This window comes from Nycticebus coucang, chromosome 1, assembly GCF_027406575.1.
Source record: "Nycticebus coucang isolate mNycCou1 chromosome 1, mNycCou1.pri, whole genome shotgun sequence".
In the NCBI taxonomy this organism is placed as follows: domain Eukaryota; kingdom Metazoa; phylum Chordata; class Mammalia; order Primates; family Lorisidae; genus Nycticebus; species Nycticebus coucang.
The window spans coordinates 79264757-79283552 of NC_069780.1; the positions used below are offsets into that span (position 1 = coordinate 79264757).

Sequence of the window (18796 nt, forward strand, 5' to 3'; positions counted from 1 at the left end):
AACACACAGCCTACTTCTAAACTAAATCCTACTAATTACAAAGTACATACTTTTAAAGTTTTATTGATTTGAGCCTTGAATCATTTAGTTGATGTTTTCCTTGTTCCTTGTGTACTTGTTCCTGTGTGTCTGTGTGTTATGTGTATTGTCTATTCCTTTTCTTCCATCTCTTACCTCTACAGTAATCTGTGTTGAATCATTACTAAGATTCCATCTTTATCTCTTACATTAACATATCACATTTAAGCCTTTTAAAAATTTGTGTTAGTGAAATTAACAGCTGTACTCCTAGCCCTCTGGGAGGCCAAAGCAGGAGGATTGTTTGAGGTCAAGAGTTTGAGACCAGCCTGAGTAGGAGTGAGACCCCATCTCTACAAAAATTAGCCAGTCATGTGGCACGCACCTGTAGTTCCAAGTGCTTTCGAGGTTGAGGCAGGAGGACCATTTGAACCCAGGAGTTTGAGGTTGCAGTGAGCTATGGTGATGCTGCTGCTCTCTAGTTTGGTGACAAAGCAAGACTCTGTCACTCTGTCTCAAAATAAAAGAAAAAGAAGAGAAAATGACAATTCTTCAAAATGTATACAGATAATACTATGTGAAGGAAGCATTATTTTTCTCAAAGTGATCACTTTATATTTATTTATTTAGTGACAAGGTCTTACTCTGTTGCCCAGTTTAGAGTGCTGTGGTGTTATCATAGCTCACAGCAACTAAGTCAAAAGAGAAAAAGAATGTTCAGACTTATATGATTTTATGTAATTTGTAGCCCAGTGTGTCCAGACTGACCAACCAAAAGCTCAGTGTATGATGACCTTATTAGATCTGCATGACTCTCTTCTCATGGCTTACCGACCTTTTCAGTCCAAGTTGTTGCCAGTGTTGGGCACTCACTGTTGTTTGGGTAATGCATCAAATACTGATTCTGATATGGTTGATTTGGGTTTGTTTGTTATCCATTTTATGCCTGAGTAACTTGATTCTGGCTATGTCTTTGATCCTCTCTTTCATGATTTCCACCTTTAATTTCTTCTGATTCTTTTCTCCAACAAATACTTTAAGGGCTTTCCTCAAAGAGAGTATTTAGCACTTCATTTACTGGTTATTAATTTTGGCCCCAATACTAGTCTGGTGATTCAAAGCAAAAATATAATAGAACCCCATTTAAGTTAAGGCCTTGAACCCATCTTCTTAAATATTATTCTAATCCACCTGAATTTATTGACAAAATATGAACCCAAAATTTAATTTATTTATTATTCATCTGTAGAAATAGTTGAAATAATGAACTCTGGTTTATCTTTTTCAGTTTATTTTTATTTTTTGTTGTTGTTTTTGTTTTTATTTTTTCCTGGTCTAGAATACAGTGCTTTTTTAAAGTTGTGTTTTTTTAAGAATATTCTCAGTTTCAGCATTCAGAGCTGTTAGGTATCTTTCCCAAACATTAAATACTCTTTTTTTTTTTTTTTTTTTTTTGAGAGAGTCTTGTTATGTGGCATCACAGCTCACAGCAGTCTCAAAACTCTTGGGCTCAAATGATTCTCTTGCCTCAGCCTCCCAAGTAGCTGGGACCGCAGGTGCCCACCACAACACCTGGCTATTTTTGGTTGCAGTTGTCATTGTTGTTTACCAGGTTGGGCTGGGCTCGAACCCACCACCCTTGGTGTATGTGGCCAATTCTCTATCCTGATCAAATTAATCTCTGTTACCTTTAAACCATTATCTTTTAAACTCATGCTCTGATTCATTTATTGATTGACCTACTCACCTGTTAATTTTCTTTTTATGCTTCCTTCTTTATATTTCACTTTAGTAACCCTTTTTGTATCTTTAGGCTGTTGCCATGAATTTATCCTTTGCTTGTATTTAAATGTCTTTATTCATTTTTTTGCATTACAGAAAAGCTCTTGGTGCTATGTAAATATTCGGAGTACACAGCGACTGTCTTGTAAATTCATGAGCCATGATGCTGATTCATGGTATTTTGTACACTATTTTTCACCTATCTTTCTACAAGAAGCATATCTAATAGATCAATAATTTACTTTCTATTCCTTCTACCCCTTTACCTTGGTGCCATTTGCTCTCTAATTTTCGAAACAAATTCTTCATTTATGTGGAAAATTGAGTAGGATCTGGTACCAGTAAATGGTCTCCATTTTCAAGGACTTTGAGAAAAGGTAGAGAACTTAAAAATTCTTAATTCTCTTCTATTTTAAACTTTATGATATATACTGATCTTCAATTTTATATTTTAATTTTAATATACACTAGGAATCAATTTAAATAAAAAGATCATATGAAAAACTTATGCTGGGACCCTGCTGACTGGGAGAAATGGCTAGGAGCTTTATTCTCACTACAGCTTTCTTTACAAAGCTACATGTAGTTGATGTATATTACTTTCATTTCCAGAGTTTTTAGATTTTGCTCAAGAGTGTGTAATTACCTGATTGGAATGTAAGCGGTATAAGTACAGTTTCAAAACTATTTCAAGTGTGCAGATTTATGGACTTAATTTGCCTAATAATCAGTATCACCTTACTCTTCCTACCACCTTAACTTCCTTACCTACTTAGCGCATGCTGAATCTTGTTGCCGAAGACAAGTATGGGAATGAGTGACCTAATAACTCCTTTATCTTGTTACCATTTTAGACATTATTTCTTGCTGATGTTTTTCTCATTAAAATCATAGTAAATGGGCATAGTGGCTCAAGCCTATAATCCCAGGACTTTGGAGGCCAAGGCTGGAGGATTATGTAAGGCCCCTGGTTCAAGACTAGCCTGGACAATGTGGTGAGATACAGCTCCCCCAAACTCCCACAGCCACCCTAGTCTATGCAAAAAAATTTAAAAACTAGCCAGATGTGATAGCCCCTGGTTGTTAGTCCAAGCTAAGAAGGCTTGAGCAGGAAGATTGCTTGAGCCTAGGAGTTTGAGGTGAGCTATGACCAGACCACTGCACTCTAGCATGGGTGACAGAGAACCTGTCTCTAAAAAAAATAAAATAAAATAAGTTTTGGGCGGCACCTGTGGCTCAGTCAGTAAGGCGCCGGCCCCATATACCGAGGGTGGCGGGTTCAAACCCGGCCTCGGCCAAACTGCAACAAAAAATAGCCGGGCGTCGTGGCGGGCGCCTGTAGTCCCAGCTACTCAGGAGGCTGAGGCAAGAGAATCGCTTAAGCCCAGGAGGTGGAGGTTGCTGTGAGCTGTGTGAGGCCACGGCACTCTACCGAGGGCCATAAAGTGAGACTCTGTCTCTACAAAAATAAATAAATAAATAAATAAAATAAAATAAGTTTTAAAATAAATTAAATTTTTTTACAACACTTTTTTTTTTTTTTTTGCGCTTTTTGGCCAGGACTGGTTTTGAACCTGTCACCTCCAGCATATGGGCCCAGTGCCCTACTTCTTTGAGCCACAGGAGCTGCCCTTAAAATAAAATTTATTTTATTATTTTTTTTTTTTGTAGAGACAGAGTCTCACTGTACCGCCCGCCCTCGGTAGAGTGCCGTGGCGTCACACGGCTCACAGCAACCTCTAACTCTTGGGCTTACGCGATTCTCTTGCCTCAGCCGCCCGAGCACCTGGGACTACAGGCGCCCGCCACAACGCCCGGCTATTTTTTTTGTTGTTGTTGCAGTTTGGCCGGGGCTGGGTTTGAACCCACCGCCCTCGGCATATGGGGCCCGCGCCCTACTCACTGAGCCACAGGCTTTTTAAAATCACAGTGTTGGCTCTGCACCTTTGGCTCAGCAGCTGGGGCACCAGCCACATACAGCAGAGCTGGCGGGTTCAAACCCAACCCGGACCTGCCAAAACAACAATGACAACTACAACCAAAAAATAGCCGGGCATTGTGGCAGGCGCCTGTAGTCCCAGCTACTTGGGAGGCTGAGGCAAGAGAATTGCTTAAGCCCAGGAGTTGGAGGTTGCTGTGAGCTGTGACAGCACTCTAGAGGGCGACATAGTGAGACTCTGTCCGAAAAAAAAATTAAAAATTTAAATCACAGTGTCTTCAGTTAAACCCTTCTGTTGATATGATTTTAATCCCTTAGGAATGTTTGTATGTTTTTCCTAGGAATAGTTTTATTCTCCTCCTGTGGGTTTGGTCTCTTAACCTCTTCTATCATTTCCTATTTAGTTAAGAATTTCTCTACTTAAAAACAAAGCAAGGCAGCACCTTGGCTCAAAGGAGTAGAGCGCCGGCCACTTATGCCAGAGGTGGCGGGTTCAAACCCCAGCCCTGGCCAAAAACTGCAAAAAAAAAACTCCCTTTTTTAAATATATACATATGTTTATTTATAAAGATCCTTAGTTGGGCTGGGTAAGTGGCTAATGCCTGTAATCCTAGCACTCTGAGAGGCCGAGGTAGGTAGATTGCTTGAGCTCAGGAGTTGGAGACCAGACTGAGCAAGAGTGAGACCCTGTCTCTAAAAAAACATAGCCTGGCTTTGTGGGAGGTGCCTGTACTTGGGAGGCAGCTACTTGGGAGGCTGAGGCAAGAGGATCACTTGAGCACAGGAATTTGAGGTTACTGTGAGCTGTGATGCCATGGCAGTGTGTACCCAGGGTGACAAAGTGAGACTCTGACTTAAAAAAGCAAAAATAAATAAAGATCCTTAGTTGATGAGAATAGAAAACATGTTGAGAAATTTGTTTCAAGTTTAAATAGAAAAATACATGATAAAAGCCCCTATTTCAGCATTATAAAAGGTTATCTGTATTAGAAAAGCATTTGTACCCTCCTAATATTTTGAAATTAAAAAAAAAGAAAAATATATGAATGGCAGATTTGTGTATATTGACAAGGAAAAGTCTTGAAATACTTGTTTATAGAAAAGAAATGTTCAGGATATTAGTATAGCATAAGTTCATATTTACTCTAAAAATATTATATATGTGATTATATATGTTAATTTTTTTTTTTTTTTTTTTTTGAGACAGAGCCTCAAACTATTGCCCTGGGTAGAGTGCTGTGGCATCATAGCTCACAGCAACCTCAAACTCCTGGGCTTAAGTGATTCTCTTGTCTCAGCCTCCCGAGTAGCTGGGACTACAGGTGCCCACCACAACACCCAGCTATTTTTTGGTTGTAGTTGTCGTTGTTGTTTGGCAGGCCCCGGGCCAGATTCGAACCATCAGCTCTGGTATATGTGGCTGGCTCCTTAGCTGCTCGAGCTACAGGCACCACCTGATGTGGACCATTAATGCCCCAGCAATTCTTTTTTTTTTTTTTTTTTTTGAGACAGAGCCTCAAGCTGTCACCCTGGGTACAGTGCCATGGCATCACAGCTTACAGCAACGTCCAACTCCTGGGCTTAAGCGATTCTCTTGCCGCAGCCTCCCAAGTAGCTGGGACTATAGGCACCCACCACAATTTTCAACAAAAATTATTAGAAAATTTATTTCCATGTGCTTTGAAATTAGGTACTTTTTAAAAATTATAGATTTCTAAGGGTGGCGCCTGTGGCTCAGTCGGTAAGACGCCGGCCCCATATACCGAGGGTGACGGGTTTAAACCCGGCCCTGGCCAAACTGCAACCAAAAAATAGCCGGGCGTTTTGGCAGGCACCTGTAGTCCCAGCTACTTGGGAGGCTGAGGCAAGAGAATCGCTTAAACCCAGGAGTTGGAGGTTGCTGTGAGCTGTGTGAGGCCACGGCACTCTACCGAGGGCCATAAAGTGAGACCCTGTCTCTACAAAAAAAAAAAAAAAAAAATTCTAGTTTAAAAATTATAGATTTCCATACCATTATTTCTAAAACAGAATACAATAAGAAAATGTAATATCATGCTATCTGGGCAAAAGTAAATGGAAAACTCAGGAATCTCTAATCCCTCTCTCTCTTCCTCCCCACCCTTTCTTCCCTTCTGTCTCCTTCCTATCTTCCTATACACATTCAGCTACTTAAGTGGGAAGACCAAAGCAAAGGAGCATTTAAAACCAATTAGAAACTAAAATGTTGGTATGCTTACTAAATTAATAGTCTAATATTATTCTTAAATTGATGGCAAATATTTCTGTTTTAAGTAATCTACCCAAATGCCCCAAACTTGAAATATGATTATATAAAAGAGTTCTTCTGGCAGTATATAAGTTAGCTAGATAAATCTTAAAACTTCCCCTGATTACTGTAACAGTAGTTAGACATGTCCGGTAAATTTACTGAATACTGAATCTTCATGAACTAATAAGGGGGCTGACAGCTTTCTGTTTGTTACACTAGCTTGTTTTGAGGCCAAAAAAATGGTATAGCCACATGCTCTAGGATTTGTATTTTGAATTGCTGTATTGTTTTTTTCTTTTGTTCTTTTTTTTTCTTCCTAAGCAAAATACATCTTTCTACTTTTAGTGTACTCGGCAAATTATCTCTGAGAAGCTAGGCCGTGGCTCAAGAACTGTGGACCTTGAACTTGAAGCTCAAATTGATATATTAAGAGATAACAAGAAAAAATATGAAAATATTCTAAAACTGGCTCAGACACTGTCAACCCAGCTTTTCCAAATGGTGCATACCCAAAGGCAACTTGGAGATGCATTTGCTGACCTGAGTTTGAAGTCATTAGAACTCCATGTAAGATTATTTTGAGTAACTATTAGGGATGGGAGAAAATGGTAATTCAAGTACTCTAAGAGGTAATTTGTTACATTTATGATTTGCTGAACTCTTAATGAAAGTGGAATTCTGAGGTGGTTTTTTTTTTTTTTTTTGTAGAGACAGAGTCTCACTTTGTCACCCTCGGTAGAGTGCTGTGGCATCACAGCTCACAGCAACCTCCAACTCCTGAGTTTAGGCAATTCTCTTGCCTCAGCCTCCCAAGTAGCTGGGACTATAGGCGCCCGCCACAATGCCCAGCTATTTTTTTGTTGCAGTTTGGCCGGGGCCGTGTTTGAACCCATCACCCTCGGCATATGGGGCTAGCGCCCTACTCACTGAGCCACAGGCGCTGCCCGGTTTTTTTTTTTTTTTTTTTAAGATATTTCATATAATCTTTAAGAAGGCCCAATTGACTTCTGTCAACTTCACTTTTTATGAACTATTGTATTTATATAAACCTAATTTATATAAATCATATTTTTCTTCCTCTTGTTTGTTGCTTTTTTAATGTTGCCTTTTATCTTTTAATGAGTATCAAAGGAATAAATAAAGTTGTAATATGTTAACTTTTTCTAAAAGTTGTGAAAATGATTTTTCCTATACTGTTATACTTCCAGTAACATTTATGTAGACTTCAGTGGGTAACTTATCTTTAAAAACTTGGTGCCAAAACTCTTCAGCTGCCCTGCCTTTCTTTTTAGTTTTAATGTACATTGATTGATATTCTTCTCATATAATCCTATATCTGCCAGTATTTGCAAACAAGGTCTATAAAATTTTGAAGACTGGGTCTATAGTAAAGAGTTACATAGACCTGTCGTAAATGGAAAATGCTTTTAGCATAATAAAGAATTTTACTTTCCTGCTATTTTTGAATTGTTGAATACTTTATCACCTAGAAATTTGATGATAGCTATTGTGCTAACATTAAATATACATCTTCTGAGATTCTAGTAAATACTATCTTATTCATTTCAGCTGAAAGTAAAAGGTGTTTTATAACCAACTGGATAATCCTCAAATGATACATCTTACAATATTATGTGATCAATTTTTTATTTGATCATGTATATTCCTGACTAATCTGTTAATTAGTAAAACATGGACTGGGAAGTTTTCACTGCTGAACGTTTAGGATTAGTTCTTTCCATATCTGAAGGAGTCATGTGTAATGTTTGCTGAGCCAAAACACAGTTTATTCGGAGAAAATGAACTAAATCTGATACTGAATAATCCTTCTTCAGCTGTGTACCTAGATAGACCCAAGCTAGGGAGTCAACTGGTCACTAAGTTTATAAAGAAATGGATATTGTTAATATTTATACTTTGAGAAGATTCAGTCAAAACACAAAAAATTGCACTCTATTTTATGTCTGAATGTTTTAGCCAAATGTTACCTAATTTGGTTGGGAAAGTTGTAGTTTTTCTGATTAATAATCTGCTATATTTTCCCTCCTAACAGCTGTGCTTACAGTATAATAGAAACAAAACGGAGAAATAATATTCTTTCTAGTTCAAAGTAGTTTAACTTTAAAAAATTATTTACATTTTAGCAATACATCTGAGCTGATGAAAACTTCTAAGGTAGTTAGACTTTTTCAGTAATTATATAGCTATATGTGATTTATATTTCTATTTAAGACAGAAAGAAAAGGGAAAAGTGATATAGGTAGATGTCTAAATCAAATATTTTCCAATTAGTGATATGCCTGAGTTTTATGTTTTGTTTTAGTAACGTTTACTAATTTATTACTACATAAGTTGAGGTGACTTCCTTGTTTTAGGAAGAATTTGGCTATAATGCAGATACCCAGAAGCTGCTTGCTAAAAATGGAGAGACTCTTCTTGGAGCCATTAACTTTTTCATTGCTAGTGTGAACACTTTGGTGAATAAAACAATTGAAGATACATTATTGACTGTGAAACAGTATGAAAGTGCCAGGTAAGTTATAAATTTTTGCTGTATTTTCTGTTTTACATGTGGCATATAATCAGTTAAGATTTTTGGTTGAAAACAGTAGAAACCAACTGAGGCCAATAGGAGCAGAAAAAAAATGTAATAGATGGTTATAGGATAGCCAGTAGACTTAGAGAAAAAGAAAACAAAATTCTGAAAACAGGCAAGAACCAAAGGCAAATAATGCTGCAGAAGAATCTAATTAGGACCCTAATGTTGGGGGTCTCTGGTACTTGATGCTGGCATAGCTACCATAAATAATTTCTGAAGGCCCTCAATACTTGCTTCATTGCCTTCAGAGTGTCCAAAGCCTGCCTTCGAAGAGATAGGGAAATGGAGGATCCCAGCCCCAGCCTCCTTAGAAGAAAACAGCGTCCTTCTTCCTGCCATGTAGTTGGGAGTTCCAAACCTTTCTTTCTTTTCTGCTGCACACTGGAAGAATAAGGTTTGTCTTGGTCACACATTAAATACACAAATGCTAAAGACAGCTGATTAGCAGAAAAAAGATCTCACAGAATCAGCATGCAGCCCACGGGCCACATGTTGTACCTTCCGAGATGGCCCTCTATAATCTGGCCTAAGTTTACCTTTTATCCTTATTATCACTATTCCCACAACAGCCAGACCCGTTCTTTAAGTTCTCTTGAATATATGTGTACAAGCTCATTTTCCTCCATGATTTTGTTTGTTGTGAATACCAGTGGTCTTCCATTTATCCAGATTATAACAAGCCTTTTAAAACCTTTCAAATTTTGACTTTTTTGTAAATATTTGCCTTACATTTTGATACCCTATTTATAATGCAGTGTTTCCAAACATTCTTTTTCATATCTGTGTATGTATATAAAAATTTTCTCTATCTCACAATCATCCTGTAGGTGAATAACATAATAAATATTTATAAATATCTAAAGAGGAGCAGGTCCATGATAGCCTTTTAGCCTTTTTCAGCTTTTGATTACAGGCCAAATTTTTTCCCCGCAATACCCTGCCACTCTTATTTAAATATCATTCCAGTCCCCTTTGATTATTTTCTTTCCTCTCTCAACACTTGAAATTCTTATTTTCTAACATATTTGCTCTAGCATAGTGGAAGATAAACTTTACCTTTTAGAAGCAGAACTTTTCTCTTTGGCCTCTTGCCTTAGTTTAATTATATGAGAAATACTGTTGAAAATCCAAATTCATCTAGTCTTTTCACAATTAAGTGCTTATTAAGTTTATTTTTTCCTTATGCCTAAGTAAGTAAAAGCCCAGATCACTTGGAAAAGTTAATTTTTGATCTTTTCACAAGAAGAGATGCTTCTGTCGTACACTGTGTTTATAATTTTGTGTTTAATATTAACATATTTGTGATTATTATTGACTTGGAAATGAAGGTCAAGACCAAAAACTTGAGTGTGTGGTGGGGTAAGGGCAAGAGTATCTTTCAGTAAGATAGCCTTTGGTGGGAATCCTAATAACATGCCCAGTAATTGGTACTTCAGTCTCTATTTTATTTTTTTTGTGGACATTGTATTTTTCAAAGGGTTCATTAGGTATATGAATGAAAATTTTCATTTATGTAAATTCAATTTGGCTTTTTTTTTTTTTTTTTTTTTGAGACAGTTTGACTATGTCGCCCTAGGTAGGGTGGCATCATAGCTCACCCCAACCCCAAACTCTTGGGCTTGAGCAATCTTGCCTCTGCCTCTCAAGTAGCTGGGACTGGAGGTACCTGCCACAATTTGGTTCTTTTTTAAATTTGTCTGTTCCTTATTCATAATGTCCACATTTGTTCGTAATGGATAATCTTTCTTCTATCTCTTTAATTATTTTAAGCATTCTTATTTTCTAGTTTTTCTAATTGTTTTATATTTATGGGTTTGGGGGGGTTTGTTTTCTGTTTTGGGGTTTTGGGGGTTTTTTTGCAGTTTTTGGCCAAGGCTGGGTTTGAACCTGCCACCTCTGGTATATGGGGCCGGCGCCCTGCTCCTTTGAGCCACAGCACCACCCTTTTTTGGGTTTTTTTTTGAGTCTCACTGTGTCGCCCTCGGTAGAGTGCTGTGGCATCACGGCTCACAGCAACCTCTAACTCCTGGGCTTAAGCAATTCTCTTGTCTCAGCCTCCCGGTAGCTGGGACTACAGGCGCCTGCCACAACACCCGGCTATTTTTTGTTGTAGTTATCGTTGTTGTTTAGCTGGCCAGGGCCTTGGTGTACGTGGCTGGCACCATTAACCACCGTGCTACAGGCGCCAAGCCATATTTATGGATTTTAAAGATGAGAATTATTTTGTTCCAGAAGTATCCCTACCACCTCCCAGTTAAGAACTATGTGACTCTAGTTTGTTTTTCTACTTTGTAATTGTACATCTGCTCTGACATATATTTTTCTTAATTAATGTGTAGTATCTTTCTTTTTAGTCTTATTTCTAGCATGCTTTTAGAAATATTAATCCATATTAACAAAAACCAGATTTATCAGGTATGTCACTATACATAAAACATTTTGTATTTAGTTTGTAGCAGAAAAGAATAAGGCTGTAGAGTTTAAATGGTTTGCTCACTTGTCGTCAGTTTCAAAGCCAAGATGAGAACCCATTGCCTGTCTTTTGCACTTGATCAATAAGCGTTAAGCTTAAACTGGATTAATCTATTTTTTCACATCTAATTATATAAAATAATTTTCACTTCTTAGTAAAAAATCTAACTCATTAGATTGGTGATATAACTCATTAGATTAGGGCATATAATATGGTATAAGACCTCAACATATATTTCAGTATCCCAAAAGTTTCCATACCTAGGGAAAATGGGAAATTGTAGCTAAATATACCAAAATTTTATAAAGAGGGATGTAGAGAATATTTTGTAAATATTTGTAATGAATATTTTGTAAATAAAGGTACGTTTAGCTACAATTTCCTATTTCCCTGTGTATGTAGGCTTTTGGGATGCTTTGTAGATTGGAAAGTATAATGTGGTATAAGATCTCAATTTATATAATACATATATAGGTACATTTGGAACTTTTGAACAAAATTATAAATCAAGTTATACGAGTATGAACTTGGTAGCTGGTTACTTAAAGGGTACCTCAGACAGCATCTGTGTGCTTTAAAGACCAACAACAATAATCACCTCACCCCATAATTTATCCTTTTTTATTCAAATTACAGTGTATGATTTTATTCATTAAGGTTGGTATGGAGTTTGACTTTTCTGTTGTTTATGAATCAGCTAGTTTTGAGACTGAAACATTGCCTACTGAGGGATAACAGTCAAAAAGAATCCAAGATTACAAGTTTCTCAGTAGCTAAATTTTCTTCTCTGTCAAAACCAGAATTTACTGACTTTTAAGGCAAGGGTCATCTATTTGATCAGCACAAAAAGTGGTACTTAAGGCAAATGCCCTGGTGGCCTTTTAATGCTCCCTATTATGCATTGTGTATTTCCTAGCCCTTTGGTGCTTCATGTATAGAAAATCTTATAACAGCCCATTCAACACTTCTCCACAGCAGCACCAACAAGGGAGTCAATTATGGTCAAGACTTTTCAGATGTGGACACCTGTTCTCTAGAAGTTTTACTTAAGCCATAAAGTAACCATCACTAACTTTGTTGCTATGGACTCAGTTCAGACTGGCAACCTTGAAGTGAAGAGTTGCATTTTGAAAAACTTAGTGAGCTTCTTATCTTGGTGGTAATGAGCACTGTTAGAGCGCTTATGGAAAATTTTACTTTGATACCATCTACAGACTCTGAATATAAAAATTAAGGAATATAAGGTCAGTATTAAAACTTTGTGTTTAAATTAATCACTGTTCTTTAGAAATGTGCTCCAAGGCTATTGTAGGATGTTGGTGTTCACATTAAATCACCACATTACTATTTATTTCAGATCTACTTTTTGTTTGTTTTGGGGGGCGTGGTTAAGAGACAGGGTTTAGTTCTGTCAGCCTACGGTAGAGTACAGTGGCACGGTTACAGCTTACAACAACCTCAAACCCCTGAGCTCAAGCTATCCTCCTTCCTCGGCCTATGGGGTAGCTAGGGCTACACATACATACCACCACGTCTGGCTAATTTTTTAAAAAACTTTTTGATACAGACAAGGTCTCACTATATTGCCCAGGCTGGTCTTCAAGTCCTGGCCCTCACACTCTTCTGCCTTGGTCTCCTAAGTGCTGAGATTATAAGCATGAGTGGCTGCTCCTGTCCTGTTACGTACTAAGTTTTTAGTTAGTTGGCTTTCAGCTGCTCCTCTGCCAAATTGGCCATAATAATAAGCATTTTAAAGGTATGCATTGTTACTAGGTGTCCTTTGTGTTTTATAGTACTCCCATTTATAGATGAAAAACTGGTACACAAGGAGACGAAATATCTTGCTTGAGATGTTAGAGCCAGTGAAGGGCATAGTGGTTGGTCATTCAGTTTGGCTACTACACCCATGAATTTAACTAACTTGCTCTTATTACCAAGTAGCTACTAGTTAAGAGGCTACTGTCTCCTTAGCTCTGATACCTTTGTCTTGATATAGAGACTCACTTCTCACATGTCCTTGGTCTTCTGATTGGTTTCCTTGCTTCTAATTTCTTAACCTTTTGCTCCCCTCCTATTTCCGTACACTACCACTAGAGTCACCTTTCTATCCTGAACAGTTAGACTCATGTCACTTTATTGTCAGATCGGTGTTCTTCAATGGCCTCTCATCACTTGTCCTGTTGGATTAAATCTAGACTCTTTGGCACTTTAGCGTGACCTGTGGGGCTGGTTAATCTCAATCTTGCCTACCTGTCTGACTTTCCTTCCAATATGGCATTTGAACTTCAGATTAACATAACTGAATTAATTCCCAAATATGTCATGCTATCATAACAAATTTCTGCCTTTGTCCATGTTATTCACTTCCTGGAATAGTCTAATTCTCCTGTCCCAAACCACCCAAAAGCTTTTACCATCTTTCAAAATTTGATTATAGTATTTTAATTCTGTTCTCAGATACCTTTTCAGATCCTAATTAGGTAACTCTTGATTTCCATTGTATCTTATCCTCTTTCATGGTAGTTTCCATGACCTGATTTTGTTGTAATTATGTACAAGGTTCTCTTCCTCCAGACCTTAAGCTTCTTGGGGAAAAAAGTTATCTGCTCATTTTTGCAGTTCTGTATTCTAGCATAGCACATAGCATATAGAACGTGATTACTTGATATATGTTGAATGAACCATTGATCAATGAATGAGTGAATGATCCTCTTTTGGCCCAGAAAGATCAAATTTCTTACATTCAGTATGAGTTAAAAATAAATTAGTCTCAGTGTGAGAAATTAATGTATTCTTTCTCTAGTCATATATACAGTATAGCTTATGTGATTTAAAGTAGTCCTAATTCCCAGAATAGGAGATGTGAATCATACTATAGATGTGTAAATAAAGAATTTTAATTTTAGAGCATAAGCTTTGTGATTCTGATTTTCACTAAATTGAAAGTCAGTTTGCTTCTGGTCTGAGTGCTGAATAGTTGAGGCTACTAGATAAGTCATTGTTTAATACGCAAAGTCGTAATAGTCCTGTGTGAGGCCAGGACTGTACGTACACAGGTGCTGTGATAGAGGGTTATGAGGCGCTGTAGGGTCGTGATGATGATGATGATGATAGTGGTGGGAGGATACATGTTTTAGGGTGAGCCATTTCATGGAATACAAAGTGGTATGTGCTCTGTGTAGATGCCATTGTCACATTCTAAATAATGATGCTCATTTGGAGATGGGTAGAGTTGTATTGTCACATGTAATAGCCACGTCACTGTTGAGCACTTGAAATGTGGCTCGTCTGAATTGAGATAGAAGTGTAAAATATTCAGTGGACTTCAACTCAGTGCCTACTTCCAAATGTGAAGTAATTGATTAACTACTTTTTTTTACATTGATTACATGTTGCAATGATAATAATTTAAATATATTGGGTAAAAAATACATATTATTAAAAAAGGATAAAATTAATTTTTATTGTTTTAATGCAGCTGCTGGAAAATTTTAAATTACATGTGTTACTCACATTACATTTTTATTGTGTATTGCTGACCTAGTCTTACTGTGAGAACCACTGACCCTCTGTTGGGTCAGAGAGTTCCCTGTTGGAGTATGCCATTCTAAGATCAGCCATCCTCACCTGCTTTGTCTCATCGATGTTAACCAATTCACATGGGGGATTGATCTCTACTTTTGATCTTATTTGACATCTGTTAGGTTTTAACATTTTTTTAACAGGTTTTTAAATTTTGGAAATTTTACTTGTCAGTTAGTAGTGTACTTTGAGAGGAATGGTTAATGAGATGAAAAAGCAGCTTCCTCCTATTTTTATATAAATAGCTATTTGTTTTTAAAGAAATAATTTTTTTTAAAAGTAATGTTTTCAAAAACAAAGTATAAAACAGACATGAGAATTTTATATATTATTATATAGTATAGGAGTAAATTCTATGTATTTTAACACATCTCTTAAAAATATTTTACTCTGTTTTTATAGTACTTCATTTATTCTTTTTTTTCCAGGATTGAATATGATGCATATCGCACTGACTTGGAAGAACTGAATCTTGGACCACGTGATGCAAACACTTTGCCAAAGATTGAGCAGTCACAGCATCTGTTCCAGGCACATAAGGAAAAATATGATAAAATGCGCAATGATGTTTCTATCAAACTGAAATTCCTAGAAGAAAATAAGGTAAATTTATTCTTTACCTCCTTGAGATCTTTCTGCAGACTTTAAAATAGTCACCCTCAAAAAAGATAAATAGAAAACATTTTTGTTTCTGTTATCTTTCATGACAATTGCAAGAAGGAATTTCATTTATAATCAGTATTTGAATTTTTAAAGTATACAAATTACAGTAGAACTTCCATAGTTGACCATCTCCCTACTTTGACTACCTCTTTAAATTGACCTAATTTTCAAAGACTGGATGGACACACACCACATGTATGTATCAGTACAATAGGCCTCGTTCCTTATGTTGACCCCCTCTATATGTTGACCAGTTTGTTACAGTCTCTTGGGTGGGTGATCAACTTACAGAGAGCTCTGCTATATGTTTATCTTTCTTTGATAAAACTCATCAACTCTACCATCCTAGTCTTTCTCATGTAACAATTGACAAAAAAAAAACTGAATGTTCAACCATTGATCTTCAAAAAGCTAATGAAGAGATTCCACCCTGAATATTTTAAAACCTTTCTATTCACAACAGGTGCAACTTTCAGGAAGAGAACGATGGTAAATGAGGAACGGATAAATGAGGAATGGCCAGGGTGTCCAACTTAGGGGTACAGTAGGCATAATCTAGAAAGACTAAGCCAATAAATCAATTTTGTGCCTTGTTTTTATGTAATGTGAGCACATCTAGGGACTAGAGTAATGAGGGCTGAACTGGATCTGCTGTAGCTTCACCTGGAGATGGATTCATGCAACATTCATATTCATATTCTGAGTTTTGGTTTAAGTAAAGGACAGGTTCCCATATTTGACATACTTTCCATTACATGTACACTTGGTTTTATATGGAGAAGTGCAGTTCTGGAAATGGGAAAGCCAGTTGTGAGCATAGTGTAGAATAGCTCAGTCCTGTGAAAATCAGTCTCACCATTGCGCATTGGTAGCCCCTCTTGTGCTTTTCACCTCTTCTGAAGTCATGACAAGTTTTCAACCATAGTTTCTTTCAGGTACCTCTCTTAAGAATATTAAGTTTTGGGGGGCGGGGGGAGAAATAAAAAAAAGAATATTAAGTTTTCCCAAGAAGCGGTAATGTTTATAATCTCCTCCATAGTATCACAGGGCTTTTTATTAAATTACTAACTGTATGTTGATAACTTCTTGTTTCTTTTTTTTTTCTTTTTTGAGGCAGAGGCTCACTTTGTCACCCTTGGTAGACTGCCTTGGCGTTACAGCTCACAGCAAACTCAAACTCTTGGGCTCAAGTGACCCTCTTGCCTCAGCTTCCCAAGTAGCTGGGACTACAGACATCTGCCACAACGCCTGGCTATTTTTAAAGATGAGGTCTCGCTATGGCTCAGGCTAGTCAATCCACCAGCCTCAGTCTCCCAGAGTGCTGGGATTATAGGTGTGAGCCACTGTGCCCGGTCTGACTTCTTGTTTCTTTCACATTTCCTTAGAAACTCTTATGGCTACCATAAAACCTACAGAATACCTTACTTTGGGATCTACCAAATCCAGTACTATCACTTACTCTTTTACCTATCATGGGTGAAAATTCCAGCAAACAGGGCAGTAAAGGAAACCTCAGCAGAGTTGTGAAATCAGATTGCCCAGCATGGTTCAGACAAGAGCACCGGCCAGCCTATTAACATACATTTGCTGAGCATATAAGATTGCATTCATTAAGTCACTTATATGCAGAGAGTGCCAAAAAAGGTATACACTTTTTTTTGGAGATGACATCTCACTCTGTTGCCCCAGGCTAAAGTTACCATGGTGTCAGCCTAGCTTACTGTAACCTCAAACTCCTGGGTTAAAGTGATGCTTCTGCCTCAACCTCCTGAGTAGCTGGGACTATAGGTACCCACCACAACACCCAGCTAATTTTTCTATTTTTAGTAGAGATGTAGTCTTGCTTTTGCCCAGCTTGGTCTCCTGAGCTCAAGTGATCCTCCAGTACTCCTCCCAGGAGTACTAGGATTACAGGCGTGAGATATCATGCCCCGTCAAAATGGGGATACACATTTTAAGAAAGGAAAAAACTGTATTAAATTTGTAGTACTATGCTCAGTGAGTAGGGCGCCAGCCACATACACCAAAGGTAGCAGGTTGGAGCCCGGCCCAGGCCTGCTAAACAACAATGACAATTGCATCCAAAAAATACCCAGGCATTGTGGTGGGTGCCTATAGTCCCAGCTACTCCAGAGGCTGAGGCAAGAGAGTCACTTGAGCCAAAGAGTTTGAGGTTGCTGTGAGCTGTGACACCATTGCACTCTACCAAGGGCGACATAGTGAGACTGTGTCTCAAAAAAAAAGAAAAAGAAAAGAAAAGAAAATTTGTAGTACTCAAATCACATTTGATGTCTGCAATTACAAGAGGTGTTCAATGTGACTTGTATTTATATTTTGTTACTGGTGTATATTGAGTATTACAATTTTAATATATTTTTTCCTTTCTTAAAATGTGTACACATTTTTGGTGCCCTCTGTATATCAGTTATGCTGTTTGTATTTTGATGTATATGAATATATCAGTATTTAGAGTTCGACATTGTATACAGGATGTCCATAAAGTTCATGTGCAATTAAACACGAACTTTATGTCTACCTTGTATTTTAAATATAAAAATATTTTTGGCAGGGCGGCGCCTGTGGCTCAAGGAGTAGGGTGCCGGCCCCATATACCGGGGGTGGTGGGTTCAAGCCTGGCCCCAGACAAAATCGCAAAAAATCTATATATTTTTTTGACATCTTCCCTATCATCAACTATATAATGTAGTGCTAAAAGGTATGCTAGAGGACTATACATGTTTGATAGAGAAAGTCAAACAGAGTGAAACATATAAGATTCATTTGCTTTAAAGAAAGAGAAAATCAAAAGTAATTGGAAGCCAGATTTTACTGACCCTAAACCACATGAAAACTGAATTGGGAGTTTACAAGGGATGTACGGTGAGCAGAGAAGAAAGGAGTCACTTTTGTAGCCTGCCAAGTCGTCATATAAATTTTAAATGTCATTCACATGGGTCTTACTTCCCAACTTTATCATGTAGGCCCTGAAGAATTTCTAAAGTTGGGAATGACAGGAAACAAATATGATTTAGTCCTCAGTCACTGATGTTTAAAGGGAGAAAGAAAGTAGCAGAACAGAAACCAGTAAGGAATCTTTTATAGCCAAATGAATCAAGTAAGGGCCTAAACTAGGGTAGAAACGAAAGAGTATTATGCTGGTTTTAAGGCTATGTGACAGGGATCGGAAAATCAAAATAGGAAGCTAGTTTAGCCTGAGGGTAAGGGTGAGGCATGGGACTTTTTTCTATTTGACCCAGTGTTTAGTTGGAGATGATAACAAAATATTCAAATGAAAACAATTGGTAGGAAGTTGATGCGTGTTTGGAGTTTAGATGAACACAGGGCATCAGAGATTGCATGTGTGGAACTCGTGGCTTTGAGAATAATATTATTGTTATCACATCTTTTCTTTTTTACTATATAATAAAAATAGAAAATTGCTTTTATAGCTTAAAAAACAGGACAGTTCTG

At 37.4% G+C, this 18796-nt stretch overlaps 1 protein-coding gene across 4 annotated transcripts in view; it reads left to right on the top strand.

Moving 5' to 3' along the window:
- Positions 1–18796, top strand: part of ARFIP1 (ADP ribosylation factor interacting protein 1) — a 120741-nt gene that overhangs the window by 81637 nt on the left and 20308 nt on the right. For all 4 annotated transcript variants that reach the window (XM_053583027.1, XM_053583053.1, XM_053583036.1 and 1 more), the window contains 3 exons: positions 6354–6575; positions 8384–8541; positions 15091–15265. In XM_053583027.1, the coding sequence (XP_053439002.1) occupies positions 6354–6575; positions 8384–8541; positions 15091–15265 (555 nt within the window). The remainder of the gene's footprint in view (positions 1–6353; positions 6576–8383; positions 8542–15090; positions 15266–18796) is intronic.